Raw genomic sequence first — 18,003 nt, 5'->3', positions numbered from 1 at the left:
ATAATGAGGCATCCCCTTCTGTCTTCATTTTATGTAGAATTAAAATGGTTTATGGTTTGATATATGATGTTAAGAAAAGGCACATGATGGAAAACTGTTCCGGGAAGAGCAAGCAGAAACTCGCTGGTAATTTATAATGAATAGTTTGATCTAAAATTTGTAAGTCATTGTCACAGGACTTTTTGTTTTTTATTTCTAACATGTATGTTTAATTTTTCAAATTTATGTAGTATGTTTGTAGAGCTGCTCACCTTACAAAAGCGTGATTCTGGGCAATGTATGACAATTAATTAAAAAGAAAAACCAATACATTTATAAAAGCAGTCATCTTTTACAAAAACTATAACCCCCTCTGAAAGAGATGGGCAGTTTAGAAATAGGAAATATAATAATTAAAGCCTATAAAACCACATGAGCAATGGGGGAAGGTGCTAACTGTAATAAGAAAGACATCGCAAGATCTCCCCAGTCTCCACACCCAAACCATTCAAAGATGCAGGTTGTCCTTTATTTAGGGTCACACCTGGCATCAGAGTTTGCGTTGCTAGGCAAGATAGTTGTTAAATGATTCACACCTGAGATTTTTGTCATGTTTGTTAAGCAAATCACTACAGTTGTTAAGTGAATCATGCAGTCATTAAGCGAATCCAGTTTCTCTCTTTGACTCTGCTTGTCAGAAGGCAACTGGGAAGGTCGCAACAGGTGATCACATGACTCCAGGACACTGCAGTCATTGTGAATACATGCCAGTTGCCAAGCGCCCAAATTTTAATCAAGTGACAGTGGGGATACTGTAATGGTCGTAAGTGTGAGGACCAGTTATAGATCATATTTTACAGTGACATTGTAACTTTGATCAGTTGCTAAATGAATGGTTGTTAAGTCTAGGGGTACCTGTAGTCACAGAAGTGGACATGCCTCCCCCATCAGATGACCTCTAGAGCAGGGGTTCCCAACCTGTCAGTGGCTGGTTGGTAAGCACACACACAGCCCCACTTGCAGGAACATCTTGGGGGCTCAGGCTCCACTCACACAAGCATCATGGCCACTCGCAGCCCTACTCATAGGAATAACAGGTGTGCCTCTTTCCCCTCTCCAGGCTGCCAACCCGGAAAGGTTGGGGAACTCTCCTTTAGAGGTATTGGGAATTTCTAGATATTTATGAGATTTGGAAAACCAGAAATCATGTAACCTACTTTTGCTATTTACATAAACTATGTTTTATTGATCGTCCAAGTACTCAAAGCATGTCAGCTGGATCCAAAGTGCTAATAACAGGAGGCATATTAGTAAGGTTGTACTCAATTCTGTCTCTCTGGGTTTTTCCTTTTTTCTGTTGACGCTCCTTCCAGCATTTCTGGTTTAATGCTAATGTAGCCTGACAGCAATACAGGCAATGGTCAAGAATGCTATGGGACCTGAATGCATAACATACCTCAGGAAGTCTAGGACTGCAGCTAAAAGTGATTATGTGCAGCAAATCACCAACAGTGATATAAATCAGTCCCCTAAGTTCTGCTATATTAGCTAATCATTGGGGAAGGGATGAAAGAAGAATGCCATATATTTATATATATATATATATATATATATATATATATATATATATATATATATATACACACACACACACACACACAACAACAACAACAACAACAACAACAACAACGTTATCTGAGAGCATTAAGGTCTTTCCAGCTGCCCAACTAAAGAAGCAGGCAGCCCTGTTGGATGGCAGCAATATAGGAAGATGCCAGAAGCAGGTGATCCCTTTAGTGACAATAGCAAGGTTCATTTCATACTGTATAAGAAAAGACACTCTTTTAATTGATCAAGAAATCTTATATGTACAGACAATATAACATAGAAGTCTGGTGGTGCAGGCTAAACTCTGCCCCCAGCCCAAGGTTCGATCCTGATGGGCACACTATAAAAAAAGACGGTGAGACTCTAGAAAGAGTGCAGAGAGAGCAATCAAGATGATTAGGGGACTGGAGGCTAAAACATATGATGAATGGTTACAGGAACTGGGCATGGCTAGTCTAGTAAAGAGAAGGACCAGGGGAGACATGATAGCAGTGTTTCAATATTTGAGGGGTCAACCTATTTTCCAAAGCACCTGAAGGCTAGACAAGGAATAATGGATAGAGATGCAACCCGGAAATAAGGAGAAATTGAGAGAGCAATCAACCAATGGAACAGCTTCCCCTTCAGAAGTTGTGGGAGCTTCATCACTGGAAACTTTCAAGAAGAGACTGGAGTGCCATCTGTCAGAAATGGTGTAGGCTCTCCTGCTTGGGCGGGGGGTTGGACTAGATAACCTACAAGCTCCCTTCCAACTCTGTTAATCTGTTAATCAAGGTTTACTCAGCTTTCCATCCTTCCGAGGTTGGTAAAAATGAGGACCCAGATTGTTGGGATCAATATGCTGATATTGTAAACTTCTCAGAGAGTGCTGTAGAACACCTTCAGCCAGTATATAAGTCTGAGTGCTATTGCTATATAAAGTGACTGCCAATACAGTATTGGATGATGGACCCCTCAGGTGAGACAGCATTCAATAAGATACTGAGAGGGGAAAAAACTGAGATCTTTCAAAATGCCAACAGTATTTATGATGCAGCCAGATTAAAACCTTTGGGACTTCCAGGTGCTGATGTTGCCATACAGGAAAATAAATCTGAAGCTGTAAAGATAGAATTACAGTGGAAACAGAATGTAAGAAGCATGAACACGAGAAAACTCAATATAGTGAAAAATGAAGTCATTCTTCTACATATTAGGTAGCAATGAATTGAAATGGACTGGAATTGGGCAGTTTCTGTCAAAAGATTATACTTGGGACACAAAAAGAAGATGTGCCATTGCTTTCAAAGGCAGGAGAGATACAGCAAAAACAGTACAATGGATACAATGCAATCAATGAACAAACACTCTCAGTGGGGCTTTGCAGACAATTTAAGTTATCAAAGTTTATATCACAACCACTGTAAAAATGCTTAATTTTCTAGTCAAGTGCAATCTGAAATTCACAGAACATGAAAGAATGATGTGCTGCTTGTGAACGTAGCTTGCCACAGCAAAGTTGGAAACAGTAAGGAGGAAAAGTCCATTATCATGTTTGGTCGTGATTGGGGTTGCACTGTCCCAGACAGACTTGGTGTGTAATCTGGGGCTTCTCTTGGATTCATGACTCCCGGACTCATAACTCCTGACTTCATTTTGTGCACCAGATACACCCATTCCTGGACCCACAGTCACCCATGGCCTGGTCATCTCTGTTTGGACTGTTGCAATGCACTCTACTTGGGGCTGCCCTTGAAGAGTATGTGGAAGATTCAGCTGTCTCAAAACACAGTGGTCTGCATAGTTTTAAACAAGTCCAAATTTGCACATGTGTCAAGTCAATTTGCTTCTGTGTAAAATTCAAGCTGCTGATTATCACCTTTAGAGCCCTACATATCTTGGGGCCAGGTTATTTGAAGGACTGCCTCTTCCCAGTTACAGGAACTGGAGGGGCAGGTTGGGGACAGATCATTTTGGAGAAGGCCTATTGATCTGACTGTTAAAATATGACACTTGATAACACACAATCAGTTCTAAATCATGCACGCAAAAAGTGCTGACAATTAGCCACACAAGCTCCTTCATGCCATCAAAGTAGGCAGGGGTTGAAAAGATGGACTTTCCCATAAGTTTTAAAAGAATTTTAAGAGGCCAAATCAGTATTTGGGACACATTTAACCTGTTAAAAACCCAAGGCCTCTCCCAGAAATTTGCACTCATTTTGAGTCCAGATTCTGCCTGTTTTTCATATGTGACCCTCACTATGCTGTGCAAAGCATCGTGTCCTTCAAGCCAACAGGCACTGCCAACACTCAAACTTCATTATCTAAAAATACAATTGCTGTAAATGTCCACGTTCTACTTTTCCCCATTCTCTCTGTAAGGAAGAGCAAACTTAGACAAAGAAGACAGGTTCTCATGTATATAATAGGAGCATACTTGGAAAGAGTATGAAGATCTGAATTTGTTGTTCTTTGACCCTTTGTTACAACACAAATACTGCAGAGCGAAATCTACTTTCAAGGACAGCTACTTGTCATTGGCTCAGAGTAAAAGTCCTTGTGGGGAGGGAGGAGGAATAAAATACATATCACCCTTTATTCTTTTACATGCTTTATACACGCAACAGCCTATTTATACATGAAACTATATTGATCCAGTTTGCGGTATTCAGCATAAATTTCTGAAGAGCACTGACATGACAATATGTTTCATCAAACATTAACCCTGCAATTCTGTCTGAATTGGTGCAATCCTATCTGAATTAGTGACTAATCACTCTAAAATAAATGGCATTCTTCCTTTTCACGGAATTATAATATATATCTACCCGTATCTTGCGGCTTCATGATACTGGGTAATTTTTTTCAATGTTCAAATGATTAGCGGAAACACAGAATATTGAATATTTAAAAGTAAAAAGCATGAGAAAATTAAGTCTTCAGAGCAGCTTTGAAAGATTCAGAAAAGGACCATTAAATGATGCCTATTTGTAATTATTTAATTTAAATATATTTCAGTATTATCAGTGGATATAGAATGGTCACCTGTAGCAAGATGATAATACTTTAAATTCTTATGTTTCTACGAGAAACTATTTTGCAAATTTTTATTTCTATTATCCTCATTCATAATGTTTCTGTAAACTGATTGAACTCTACCTCATGAGAAGATGAGGAAAGAAACTGAACACAAGCTAATCTAATATAAACTATTATACATTTTCATGAGGATACAGTGGCCTTAGTGAATGTCATGATTCATTAGTTAGAAGTTGAGAATTTTGCCTGCGCAACTGAAAAATCAATGCAAAAACACAAAGTGATTCTTTAGAAAAGGAGTTCAATACTCTAAAATTTTAAGGACTTTTCAAATATGTCTGCAACCAGATAGCACTTGACCTGTGTTTACAAAAGGAGTTATCCATCTTATATTGCAGCAGAGCAGAATATCATTGGTTTATATTGCTTTATAATTCAGGTTATAAATTGCTTAGAATGTATAAAGGCACTTTAAATTTATAGTGTAATGTGAACAAGAAAAAACATTTCATCATGTTTGTAAGATGTGCAAAAAAAGCTTGAAATTTCTGGATTCAAATGCATTCACTGATTCAGAGGATTTTAAAGATTAATATACAATTGAGAGCAGAAGTCATTCTTTTGGGATCAATGCATAAACAGTTGGGGGGAAAAAGTTATGGAACTTTATTCCCATACATAATAACTGCAGTGAGATTATTGTATGCATAAAGATGGAAAGATTCAGCACTACCCACAATGGAGGAATAGTTGGTGAAGTTGATGGCACTTTCTGATTGATTGAATTCTTTGATCAGAGAAAAGACAATATTTATGTTAATGGTGATTGCAAATCCCAAATCCCAATTTTTGCATGAAACAAAAAATATAATTCACTTATGATTTATGGTTTTTATAATTAGACAGGATAAATTATAGAAAGAGGTTATGTTGTGACCACCACAGAGTAAAAGATATAGCTATAATTGTACTTATAACTGCTGTAAAATAAATCGAAAGTAATGCTTTGTATCTGTTTTCTTTTCTCATTTTCTTTTATTTTTTTTCCATTCTTGCACATTTAGCTTTTTTTTTCTATTTCTTACTTTGTATGAGTTTATATTCATTTTAATCTTTCTTTTTAAGAAAAATATTTAATAAAATAAAACTTAATCGTTTCCCAGAATTACTACTGCAGCAATGCAAACAGGAAACATTTTGCATCCAACCTGATTACATAAGATCAGATTTGAAGAACTATTTTATTTTGGTATAAACCAGTACCATGGACTACTATGACTGAGCATAATGTACCTGCCAATTTCAATAGCGTCCGCAGTTTAATTTGGGGACATTTAACTTCTACAAGTCAAAGCCAAATCAACAGATTACTCTCTTCTACTTACCTCCACCATATGTAGCAGCCAACATAATTGAAGAAACCCATGCAATCTCACTGTATGATGTACCAAAGAAATCCTGGATTTCTTTGAAGAAGATTGCTATTCCTTTCGGGAAAGCATATGAAAATCCAATGGAAATGAACGCTCCAAAGACCACTGCCCATCCCCATTGGCCATCTGGAGGGGTATAGGCCAAACCAGTGTCTGCTGGAGGTGGCATGGCAAGACTAAATTAAGTTCCTGTAAGCACTTTTCTGGAAACCCTGAAAAACAAAGTGCACACCCATAATAAGCTAATGACACATTTTCATAATTAGCTTGTTACTTTGGCATAATGTTTTCTTCGCTCTCTATGTACTGTATTTCTGAATTGTGGCGGCTCCTCTAATACACAAAACAATTGCTAGAGATACCTAGAAACCCTATTTTCCAGAAAACATTTACTCTGCAGCATGAATTTGACGAGAGGTATTGATGGATTGTTTCTTCCCTTCAGCTAGCTTCATGTAGCTTTTGGGATTCTCAAAATCTTAAAAAATAATCTCCAAGAACGTGAAGTGATTTATCTGTGGACTTCATCTCATGTTTTTAATGCAATACTATATCTCTATTTACATCCCATATAATATCCCAAATGACTATATTGTAGTCATAATAACAGATTAATTAGAACACCTTCTTCTGACACAAAACACTGATTTTTTTTTTCTCATGGTACCTTTAAGTCAGCACTGATCCCAGGTGATTCTCTGGACAAGTTTATTAAGTTTTCTTGCTATGGTTTTTCAGAAAACTTGACTTGCCATTTCTTCCTCCTTAAGGCTAAGAGTGATTGGCCCCAGATCATCCAGATGGTTTTAGGCCTAAAGTTGAACTAGAACTCCCAGTCTCCAGGTTTCTAACCCAATGCCTTACTCACTCTGATTTTTAGAGCGCATGAATCCTGCTTAAAGTCTGAAACTTGTCATATGAGTAAGTGCCAGGGATTTAAAACATAATCAGAACTGCATGAAAAATTAACCTATAAGACTAATTTTAACATCAGGTGCCCATATAATAATACAATAAAAAGTAAGTGGCACAGAAATTATTCATCGGGCAAACAAATTAATCATTAGCTTTTAAAATAAATTGAAATGCCTGGACAAAAAGGAACAAGAAGGCAAGTTATTAGCAGTGGTAATTTTTTTTTTTAAATTTGATTTATATGCCGCCCTTCTCCGGAGACTCAGAGCGTCTTACAATGCGTTAAGCAATAGCCTTCATTCTTTTGTATATTTTATACAAAGTCAGCTTATTGCCCCCACAAACTGGGTCCTCATTTCACCTACCTTAGAAAGGATGGAAGGCTGAGTCAACCTTGAGCCTTGGAGAGATTCGAACCAGCAGAAATTGCAGGCAGCTGTGTTAATAACAGGGTGCACTAAACCACTGTACTATCAAGGGTCTCAAGGTAATAACTCCCATAGGATGGCAACATTTGAAAAATATTTGTATTAAGAAACAAATGATGAGTAATAAATTGTTGTGCTGCTTCCTAACCATTAATGCTCTGATATTAACCATGCACTTGGTTAAACTGTACAATATAGAAAACTTGGGAATAATTATTTTTCCAATTAACCCTTCCACAGAAAATCTATCGATGTAACAAAAATGCCATCCATATCAAGGAGACCTTCAGAACAGGGACAGGCAAAAACTTCTTCGGCTATGTGTGCTACTCCAAGCTCGCTAAGGTGCTCCAGATAATTCAGTTTAATTTCCAGAGGTGGACTACATTTTTTTCATCTCTGCCAAAAAGAAGACTCGCTGACAATTCAATCTTCATGAGGGAGTAGCCTGAAAACAAGAACCAATTTAATAAGATCCCTCTCCTCCCAATTCAATACCATCTCACACAGTCTCAAATATTACTTCTATGCTATGTCCTGAAGAATATATCCAGCTGATGACAGGCTTATAATAAGTTAAGATGTTGTCATGGTTGTCACTGTGGCCTGAAATCTCAGTTGGCGGCAGCATGGGAAATGAAATATTTTGGGATAAATGCCTTGTGGGTTTTTTTTTTTAGCTCTGTCACATAGATTAATATGTGGGTTTGCTGGATGATTTTCCACTTTGTTTCTTTGTATTGGTACCTAATTAAAAAACATCAAATATTCATTCGCCATTGGAAAGCTACATAGATTTCTTATTGATGGGGGAAGATTTCTTATTGATGGGGAAAAAGATTTCTTATTGATGGCCCACTTTTTGTATTGGGCTGCATACTTATGCAGATAAAATTAACAGAGATTTATTCTATCCACGTAATTGCAGCAATTAAACTTGCTAGGTGTTTCTCCTGTAAGTCCATAGTTTTCCATCTTGCCCTATGGAATGATGGAAAACATCATCTGACCTCTTTTTTAATTTTTTTAAAAATATACATCAATATCAATACATGAACAGTGGGCATCTGGGTATCATTCATTTGAATACAAGTAGTAATGATAGTATTAATATTATTTGTTATTTAAATCATACTTACATAATTATAATAATATTGTTATACATACCCTGTTTCCCCCCAAATAAGACATTCCTTGATAATAAGCCCAATCGGGCATTTGAGTGCATGGCAATAAGGCCAAGCGCTTATTTCAGGGTTCAAAAAAATATAAGACAGGGTCTTATTTTCAGGGAAACACGGTATTTGTATTAAAATATGAGCCTTCGTTATTTAATTGTTCAACATTTTATCTGACCCCTGATGTAACAACTTTTAGGTTTTAATCTGTCTGGGCCAAAATGATTTAATTTGATTTTATCTGGTTTTTAAATTTTTTGTATCTATGTATTTTATTGTTTGGCTGTTCACCGCCCTGAGTCCTTCGGGAGTAGGGCGGTATACAAATCAAATAAACTAAACTAAACTAAACTAACTAGGTATTTGGAGAGTGACTATTCCTGTCATCTCAATTTCTTCAATTTCTCTTCATGGGCCTTAGTTTCTAAACCTCTAATTCTCCTTTCTACTCTTCCCCAGGTTTCTTTCCGTGTGCCTTACCTCTCAGGATATTAGTTATCTCCCCCAGGTTTGTGTAATCTGGAAATTTAATAAACATTTGTTCTACCTTATTCAAGCTTTAACAAAATCTTAAAGAGTATGGGGCTATATAGTCCACTTGATACTTCTTTAGGGTTTGGCAAGTATTTTTTAAATAGAATTTTCAATCCAGTTATGCATCCACTTTATTATCATGCTATCCAGCTCACAAGAAAAAAATTTTCTTCCATTGAACAATCCCAGTTTGCTCTACATGTTTTCTTGCTTTTATCTTGTTATATCTAACCATCTTATTTAACTGGGTTATCCAGGCTTCATCTTCAAACATTTCTAGCTTTGACCATTGAAATAGGATCCTCTATTCTATTTTTTTTCTCATTTGTAATAAACAAAAGGACTGCTTAAATAAGTGCAGGAAAAAACACCCCAAATATATGAAAAAGCAGATAAACAAAACGATGGTATGATTAAAAAAAATTTTAATTGTTAAGTTTAATGGAAAAAATAATTGATATTATTTGCATGTTTAAATAATCCATGTTTAAAAATTGGGCTGAGTGACTCTTGGTTTAATATTTTGATTCTTTTTTTATTGACAATTTATTTGAACCCAAGAGATGCAAAGAATTATCCATTCGCATATGATTTTGCTCAAGCACTAAGGACTGTCATGAAAAAAAGTCTCTCTCTAGATGTCTATGGAGATTCTCAGTCATGCAGGTCATGGTTGTCCCAAAGGTATTTTTCAAAAGGCAACTGGACCTTCTTTGTTTTTTGAAGACGTTCTGCTCCTGATCTAAAAACTGAAGAAGCTTCTTGGATGAGAAGCGAAACGTCTTCAAGGAAAAAATGAAAGTCCAATTGCCTTTTGAAAAACTCCTTTGGGACTCTCTCTGGATTCCTCATTGGGTAGTAACTGGAGGCCGCACCTTGTTAATAGTCTACTTCGATCTACTTGTCCTTATTTATTTATTGGATACAACATTGCCAACTCCATTTAGATTCATGAAATCTTACAAAAATCAGGACATGCTGTGATGATTATTCAAAGCAATAAAACATCATGGTAAGCACAAAGAATAAAATAATATCTACAAAGAACTGTAATCAACATAACAAAGAACTGTACAAATAATTAGACTCAGTAATTAAACAATCTTAACTAAATTACACAAGAGAACAACTTATCAACTGTAATAATAGGCAATATTCAGCCTTCTAAGTTCTTCAGAATAATTCAGTCTTTAGTGTTTTCTGGAAGGGAATCACAGGGGCACAAGTCTAACATTTATAACGAGGCTGTTCCATAAAGCAGGAGCAAAAACCAAAATGTATCTTCTCCTGCTTTAGTTTCTACACACAAGTATCTTCTAGAGCCGTCGTGGCGCAGTGGTTAGAATGCAGTATAGCAGGCTAATTCTGCTGGCTGCCAGGATTCAACTCTCACTAGCTCAAGGTTGACTCAGCCATCCATCCTTCCAAAATCAATAAAATGAGGACCCAGATTGTTTGGGGACAATATGCTGACTCTATAAACTGCTTAGAAAGAGCTGTAAAAGCACTGTGAAGTGGTATATAAGTCTAAGTGCTATTGCTATTCTAGTAATGTGGAAACCCATACCACCTTCTTCAGCGATGACCGCTAATGTTTAAAGAAGACAGCTGTAAAATTACTTGAAAGGGTATAGAATTTTTATTTATCTATTAAATTTATTTACTGCCCATCTTAACATAAGGAGATTTTTTTATAGGTCTTACCTATTTCACCACCACCACCACTCTTTTTTTTTGGTACTTGTTTTATTTTCTTGAAGTACTAGATTAAAAATGATGATTGCCTTACAAAAATATTGTACAAATTAAGTTTTCCTGCTTTTTAAAACTTGGTTAAGAGGATAGGCATACACTTCTAATTACCTTGATGAAAAAATGATGACACCAGAACTCAAAAACTCAAAAATCACAAGTTTTGCACCACAATGACATGATATACTTCCATCAATTGTAGCCCTGCCCCCAGTTTGGATGCTAAACTTCCACTATATTTTGAGGTCACTTTAGTTGGATGTTTGGGGCTTTTTTAATGGAACAATTCATTTCAAAGGATGTGGCTAGGGGGTTTGAAACATGCTCTTTCTAATGAGAATGATTTAACAGTTTCCAGGTCTTTTTTTGTAAAAGTGGGCTGAAAATACCCTAATTTTGTCGTGTTTACAAAAAATGTCAACTTTACATACAATTTGTAAACTATTGGAAAGCAGTAGGATGAAATTTTATATTCGAAAACCTTGTGTTGCTAAGTTATTACGCACAAAATTTCACTTTCTCATACCTTTCCTTCCAGAGATATAAAAAGCCAAACTTTAACCTTTTTTTTGAGCCGCAATATTTTCGGCCAACTTTGCTCCAAATTATCTAGATGGAGATCACACATGAGAATGTTTTTATTATTTTGTTTCATAGAGCACAAAAAGTTGTACAAGATGGCCAGGTTTTGTTTCTCTCAACAAAATATTGCCGGAGATATTACATCTCAAAGTTGCTGGAACCTGAGAGTCATACTGTAGAAGGCTGGGGTATGGGGTCACACAAATGACTATATCTCTGCAAGTATTGCATCTGCACACATAAGACTTTACCAATGTTCATTGGGGACATGTGTGCATGTTCACACAAAATTTCATCGAAATCCATCATGGTCGAGCAGGGCACTTTTTTGAAATCATACCACTTGACATGGAATGACCCAAATGCTATTAATTAACTTCAGAATTAATTATTACTTAAGACCCAAAGGCCATGTTAAAACTAGTTCTGAGCCTCTAGGCAACTGCTCCTGAACAAAGAGAACTGACCAAAGATGCAAATCAAGCCGAAACCTGCCGCAATCAATTGGTGCTTTTCCCAAGAGCTGCTTCTATTGTTTCTTCCTTCATACTCGTATCTAAACACCGGTGCAAATTTCACCAAAGGAAAATGAAACATGAGCTGAATATCATTGTAAATATTCATGTTTAAAGAACTGTTTGGCAAATATAAAAAAGACCTGATTTTCCTGCAGTTACCTTGCATGTTATTTATGTTATTTAAATATATGGATAGTAAGACACAACAGCGAGTGGCTGATCACAACATAAAATTAATCAAAGTAGGGCCTGCATACTTCTTGGATGGGAGACCACCAAGAAAAGCCTTGTGGGGCAGAATGGGAAGTTGAAAAAAGCATCCTAGAGGAAGGCAATAGCTGACTGCATCCATAGACAGTTAAAACTATTTGGCTAGTCTACCAGATTCTAGCTTTACTTTCTAAAATTGAAATCAATAGGTCATAATCCTCAAATAATAAGATATTTTGTACTTCCAGAGTTGGCACTCTTTTGGAGGAACATCTACACAAAAATGCACAGAGTCACAAGCTGCCTTTCTTTACATACAATGTGGTTTTATACCAAAACAGGTTGCAGTTTCGGCTTACACACACTACACTGCTGTATAGAGGCATATCATCTGTTGCCTGTATTTGGAAACTAGTACACACAGGTAGATTTAAGCAGGTAAAACAAGACAGCAGCTTATGCCTCTCAGCGATGCTGCTTCTACCATGCAGCCCAAAAGCCAACACTTCTTCTCTTTCCCAGACTGAAATACTCCTTGCCCAAGTGTCAAGAAAAAGAAACACCACACCAGCATCGCTGAAAGGCATAAACTATTATTTGTTTTTTTTAATCCTGCCTTCATTATTTTTATAAGCAACTCAGGGCAGCAAGCATATCTAATACTCCTTCCTCTTCTTATTTTCCCCCACGACAACCCTGGGAGATACGCTGTGAGAAAAAGCTACTGGCTCACAGACACTCAGCTGGCTTTACAATTATAGAATAAGAGTTGGAAGGGACCTTGGCGGTCTTCTAGTCCAACGCCCTGCTTAGGCAGGAAGTCCTACACCACTTCAGACAAATGGTTATCCAATCTCTTCTTAAAAACTTCCAGTGTTGGAGCATTCACAACTTCTAGATGCAAGTTGTTCCACTGATTAATTGTTCTGTTAGGAAATTTCTCCGTAGTTCTAGGTTGCTTTCCTCCTTGATTAGTTTCCTCCATTGCTTCTTGTCCTTCCCTCAGGTGCTTTGGAGAATAGCTTGACTCCTTCTTTCTTCTTCTCTTTCATGCCTAAAGCAGGATTAGAACTCGCTGTCCCCTAATTTATAGCCTGGTGCCTTAACCACTACTAGACCGAACATCCCTCAGCGTGATGGGCACATGCAACTCTGTAGCAGATGGCGCCGTCAGAGGCTGAATCGTAGCCTCTGTAATGCCCTAGCCATGGTAACAGACAACGCTGACGACGAAACATTTTTCCCTAGTTTCTCGGGACACACCGAGTATACATTTGTAAGCGCGCACTCTTGCACACCCACAGGACACGCTGGCAGATGACGCGCGCCCACGAGTCCCGGCCCCTCCGAGCTCCACGGGTGTGTTAAAAAGCGCTCCAGCCGCCTGTGGAAAGGCTTTCCTCCACTTTCCCTTGACTTCGAAACCGCGGGGAAAGTTGAGCGACTTTGGCGCGCTTTTAGCCCTCCCCACCTCCCGCAGCTTCTGCTTTGGAGCCCGCGGGCGGGCGGGCGGGCGCGCGCAGCAGGAGCTCTTACCTTTTGCTTCAGGCCAGGCAAGAAGTCTTGCCTGAGAGCGCTGGGGACCCGAGGCGCTCGGGGGTGAGGGGCGGAGACCTGGATAGGCGGGGTTTTAGGCGGGGAGGGCAGGGAATATTTCCCCCCCCCCCGCCCTCGGCCCCACATCTGACGCAAGAAGGGCGAGCTCCTCGCGGTCTTTCGCCTCTTTGGGGGGAGAAACCTTGCCCCGGTCAGCGCGCGCGCCCTGCCTGCAAGCCTTTAAATGGGTGCGCTCTGCCTCACGCTGCCCCGGGGCTGGGAAAGTCTGGCTGTGCTTTCGGGGACTTCGTTGAAGGCAAAGGCAAAGGCAAAGCAGCACCAGGGACCCCCAGAAATTAAGGCGAAGAGCGTCTCTATGGAGATTTTCAATCATCTAGATCATGGTGGTCCCATAAGTGCTTTTTCCAAAAGGCAATTGGACTTTCTTGGGTTTTTTGTTTGTTTGTTTGTTTGTAAGCGTTTGGCTTCTTATCCAAGAAGCTTCCTCAGTTCAGAACTTCTTGGATGAGAAACGAGACATTTTCAAAGAAGAAAAACAAAGAGAGTCCAATTTTTTGGGGGAAAAAAAGCACCTTTGAGATCACCATGACCTGTCCTGAATGATTGGAAATCTCCATAGAGAGGCTCTTCGCTTTAGTTTCTGGGAGTCCCCTGCTGGTGCTTTGCCTTTGCCTTTGCTTTCAGTGAAGTCTTGCTGCCTGCTGTACTTTCTATACCAAAAAGGTGTTCAAAAAGTGGGGAAGGAAAGTTGAAAGGAAAATTCAAACTTCTCGAATTGCTTCAAAATATATTGGGATTACAGAAGTTATATATAGAATGTAGGCTACCAGTAAGGATTACTGGTTAGGAAAGTTATTGTTACAATAAGAACTCATGTCATTGGTTCATTAAAAAAAATATCAAAGAAAATCTTTAGAGAGAAAAAAAATCCTTTAAAAAAAAAAAGAAAAATGGAAACGTTGGCCAAATGAGAAATACAAAAAGGAACATAAAAGTGCATAATGGAAGGAAATGCTGAACCAGGCAACGAATTCAGAGGCAAATTCTATGATTCTCTGAAGGATGCGAAACAGAACTTTAAGAAGAATGTTATTAAGGCAAACATTACAAAATTATTTCAGGAAGGAATTCTAAAGAACTTAGTACAGTATCTTTAGGATCTCACTGCATCACTAGGCAAGCTTGATCTTTTGGGTTCGTGCCTGTAATGTCACAACGCACACCAAAAAGTAGTGGGCCTTGCATTGCAACATTGCTTTCATCAACTGGACCTTGCTTGCCTCATTCCACATACATAAGATATGGTGTTGAACTTAGATAAATACTGTTGTATCAACAAATGAAGCCACTCTGCAATTCTTGCATTAGGCAAGAGATTGGATTAAAAGATTTTCATTTTCCATTTACTTTCCAGTCCTTTGACTCTTAGATTTTACTAGCAAACAGAAAACAAATCACTGTGTTCAGCTGATAGCTGTCAAACTCTTAAAAGAATTTATCATGCGAAAATTGCTCCTACCCACCCCCATGTAATTGTAAGCCTCAATACAAGATGACTGAAAATGTGCTTTATAATGATAATTTTAAAGCAATGATTGGATGGCAGGAAGATCTAGTAAATTACACATCACTTGGCATAATATTTATTCCAGGCAAATTGATACAAAATACCATTGTTGTGTTTCTTTGAAGCAGATATGACTATTATAAATGTTCAATTCATGAAAATGCCTCTGTCTGAATTATCTGCTTCTGTGTTTCCGTTTTTCCCCCACCTTTGCTCCAGTTTTCTAACCTGTGGATTGTAAGAATAAACAAAGACTATTGAGAAAGCTCAAGCTTTGGTTTATCACTGAGTTGAGTGAGGTTTACCTTTCTTACTAGTTAGATGAAGGGTCATATAACAAATACTTTTTACAGATAAAATGATGAAGCATTTAAAAGGCTTTATAAAAGAAGATAAATCCTATCTCATTAAGTACCAAGCATGTCAACAAATATGTAGATAGCGGTGGTATGGAAGAAATTATTCATTCAATTTTCCAAAAAGATTTTGACAAAATCAGATTCAGCAATTAGAAAAATAGAGGAGAGGTCCTGTTATGGATCTCTGTTCTCTAAAACTCGTCAATAGCAGCCTTTGGCCTTCCATTATAAGGAAATCTTCCTAGGGTACCGCAACATATATGCACTCATAAGGCTTCACATCCAAAAATGACATTGTCCTTTATTCCTTGCAATTGGGCAGGCATAATGCAGAGGTGGGTTTCAGCAGGTTCTGACCAGTTCTGGAGAACCGGTAGCGGAAATTTTGAGTAGTTTGGAGAACCGGTAGTAAAAATTCTGCCTGGCCCCGCCCCCATCCCCATCTATTCTCTGCCTCCCAAGTCCCAGCTGATCGGGAGGAAATGGGGATTTTGCAGTAACCTCCTGCCATGCCCACCAAGCCATGCCAATCAAGACATGCCACGCCCACTAAGCCACGCCCACAGAACCAGTAGTAAAAAATTTTGAAACCCACCACTGGCATGATGGCTCAGTGGTTAAAGACGCTGAGCTTGTCAGTTGGAAAGCTGACCGCCCAGATTTGAGACCCGAGCAGAGTGTGAAGGGGTGAGCACCTGTTATTTGCCCCAGGTCCTGCTCACCTAGTAATTCCAAAGCATTGCAAATGCAAGTAGATTAATAGGTACCACTTTCAGTGGGAAGATCATTGCTTTCCATGCATCTTTGGTATATAGCCATGCTGGCCACATGACCACAGAAATTGTCTTCAGACAACACTAGCTCCCTCAGCCAAGAAATGGAGATGAGCACCTTGCCCTACAGTCAGACAACTACAACAACTACAACTACTGTAGACAGGGAAACCTTTGCCTTTTATTCCTTGCAATTATTGTTAAGAAGCCAAGGAAAAATAACATTCTGGTCCATCCAGGAATAATCCAATTGGTTGGCATGAAATTTACTTAGGCAAGCCAACAGCTCAAAGCACTTTCTGCTTTGTGCCTTTGTAGGACTGGTATAGCTAGTCTTAGCCAGCATAAACCCATTATGTAAAAAAAAAAAATCTTCATTTTGCTTTTAGGTGCTTAAGTTAACTTTCCCTTTCCTGTTGCAGATAAATGAGCTAAAAGGTTTTGCATACTTAATTATCAGCCTTATTAAGTAGGAAATGAAAGGGCATTTTAGTAATGAATTGACCCGGGAGAACCATTCTCTGCGGGGCTGAGAATACTTTGTTGCTTGTTGCCTGTTGCTTGTTAATGATCATGTGCCTTTGTTTTCCAAAAGTGAATTAAAACTATGCCAATTTGTGTGCAGATAGTGTTTGACTTACAACTGTTTGCTTAATGAGCAAAATAAGCATTTTTCATACTTATGACCAATGCAGCATCCCCACGGCACTATGAGCAAAATCCAGACACTTGGCAACTGGCATGTACTTATGACAGTTGCAATGTCCTGGATCATGTGATCACCGTCTGTGACCTTCTGACAAGCAAAGTAAATAGGGAAGCTAGATTCACTTAACAACTGCAGTGATTAACAGCTGTGGCCATGAAGGTCCTAAATGGGGCAGAATTTCCTTAACAACTGTCTTTTTAGTAACAGAAATTTTGGGCTCAATTGTGGTCGTAAGTTGAGGACTATCTGTATTGGGGTCTCTTGATTTGTAATGTAGTCCTGAGAGTACGCCTGATCCCGCTGTGCAGAATAAACAGGTTGCAATTTCCCTTCTTGTGTGAGAATTGGCTTCTTTGCAGCAGGGAAAATTTGGCCTTGGCTGGGCCAATTCATGGTCTGGCACCTTATCTACTTGCGGAAAAGTGAATTCACCACTTTTCCTTCTTGGGATCCAGAGTTTTGATGGTACCTGAGTAGGTTTAAAACAGCCCCACCATCTCCTTAACTGGAGAGTTTGTTTTATAAAAAGGGAACTGAAAGCAAGCAGGTGCCAAGAAAAGAGTTAATCTGGAAGACGGAAGATAAAGAGCTTAATTTTGTACAGTAAAACAGCTTTGCTTGTGGGGGTGGGGGGGGAACAGATACAGGTTCTTCATGTATGTTCTATACCCTATCAAGAAAAACATGTCAAAATAAATATGCTAGCCAAGATCCAAAGCATTTGGGATACATGGTAATCCTATCTGATGTTTCCCTCTACGACAGGGGCATCAAACTCAAGGCCCATGGCCTGGATGAGGTCTGTGGGGTGCTTAAATCTGGCCCACGGGGCTGGCCTTGAAATAACAAAGGACTGGCCCGCTGTGCCTCTGGCAGCCAAA

The 18,003-nt window shown here is 38.6% G+C and overlaps 1 protein-coding gene across 1 annotated transcript in view; it reads right to left on the bottom strand.

Annotated features, from left to right (window-relative positions):
* The window catches only part of LOC139309464 (monocarboxylate transporter 2-like), a 34,136-nt gene extending 20,389 nt beyond the window's left edge, over positions 1-13,747 (bottom strand). The window contains exons 1-2 of the mRNA XM_070933544.1: positions 13,694-13,747; positions 5,993-6,252 (exon numbers count right to left, since the gene is read on the bottom strand). Coding sequence (XP_070789645.1) covers positions 5,993-6,209 — 217 coding nt within the window. The 5' untranslated portion in view covers positions 6,210-6,252; positions 13,694-13,747. The remainder of the gene's footprint in view (positions 1-5,992; positions 6,253-13,693) is intronic.
* Between the last annotated feature and the right edge of the window lie 4,256 nt (positions 13,748-18,003).

The sequence above is a fragment of the Pituophis catenifer genome, unplaced genomic scaffold, assembly GCF_029215685.1.
Source record: "Pituophis catenifer annectens isolate HBS135680 unplaced genomic scaffold, rPitCat1.0.hap2 SCAF_2, whole genome shotgun sequence".
Taxonomy (NCBI): domain Eukaryota; kingdom Metazoa; phylum Chordata; class Lepidosauria; order Squamata; family Colubridae; genus Pituophis; species Pituophis catenifer.
Note: the sequence above shows the minus strand (reverse complement) of the source record. Positions and strands in the feature narration are given on the sequence as shown.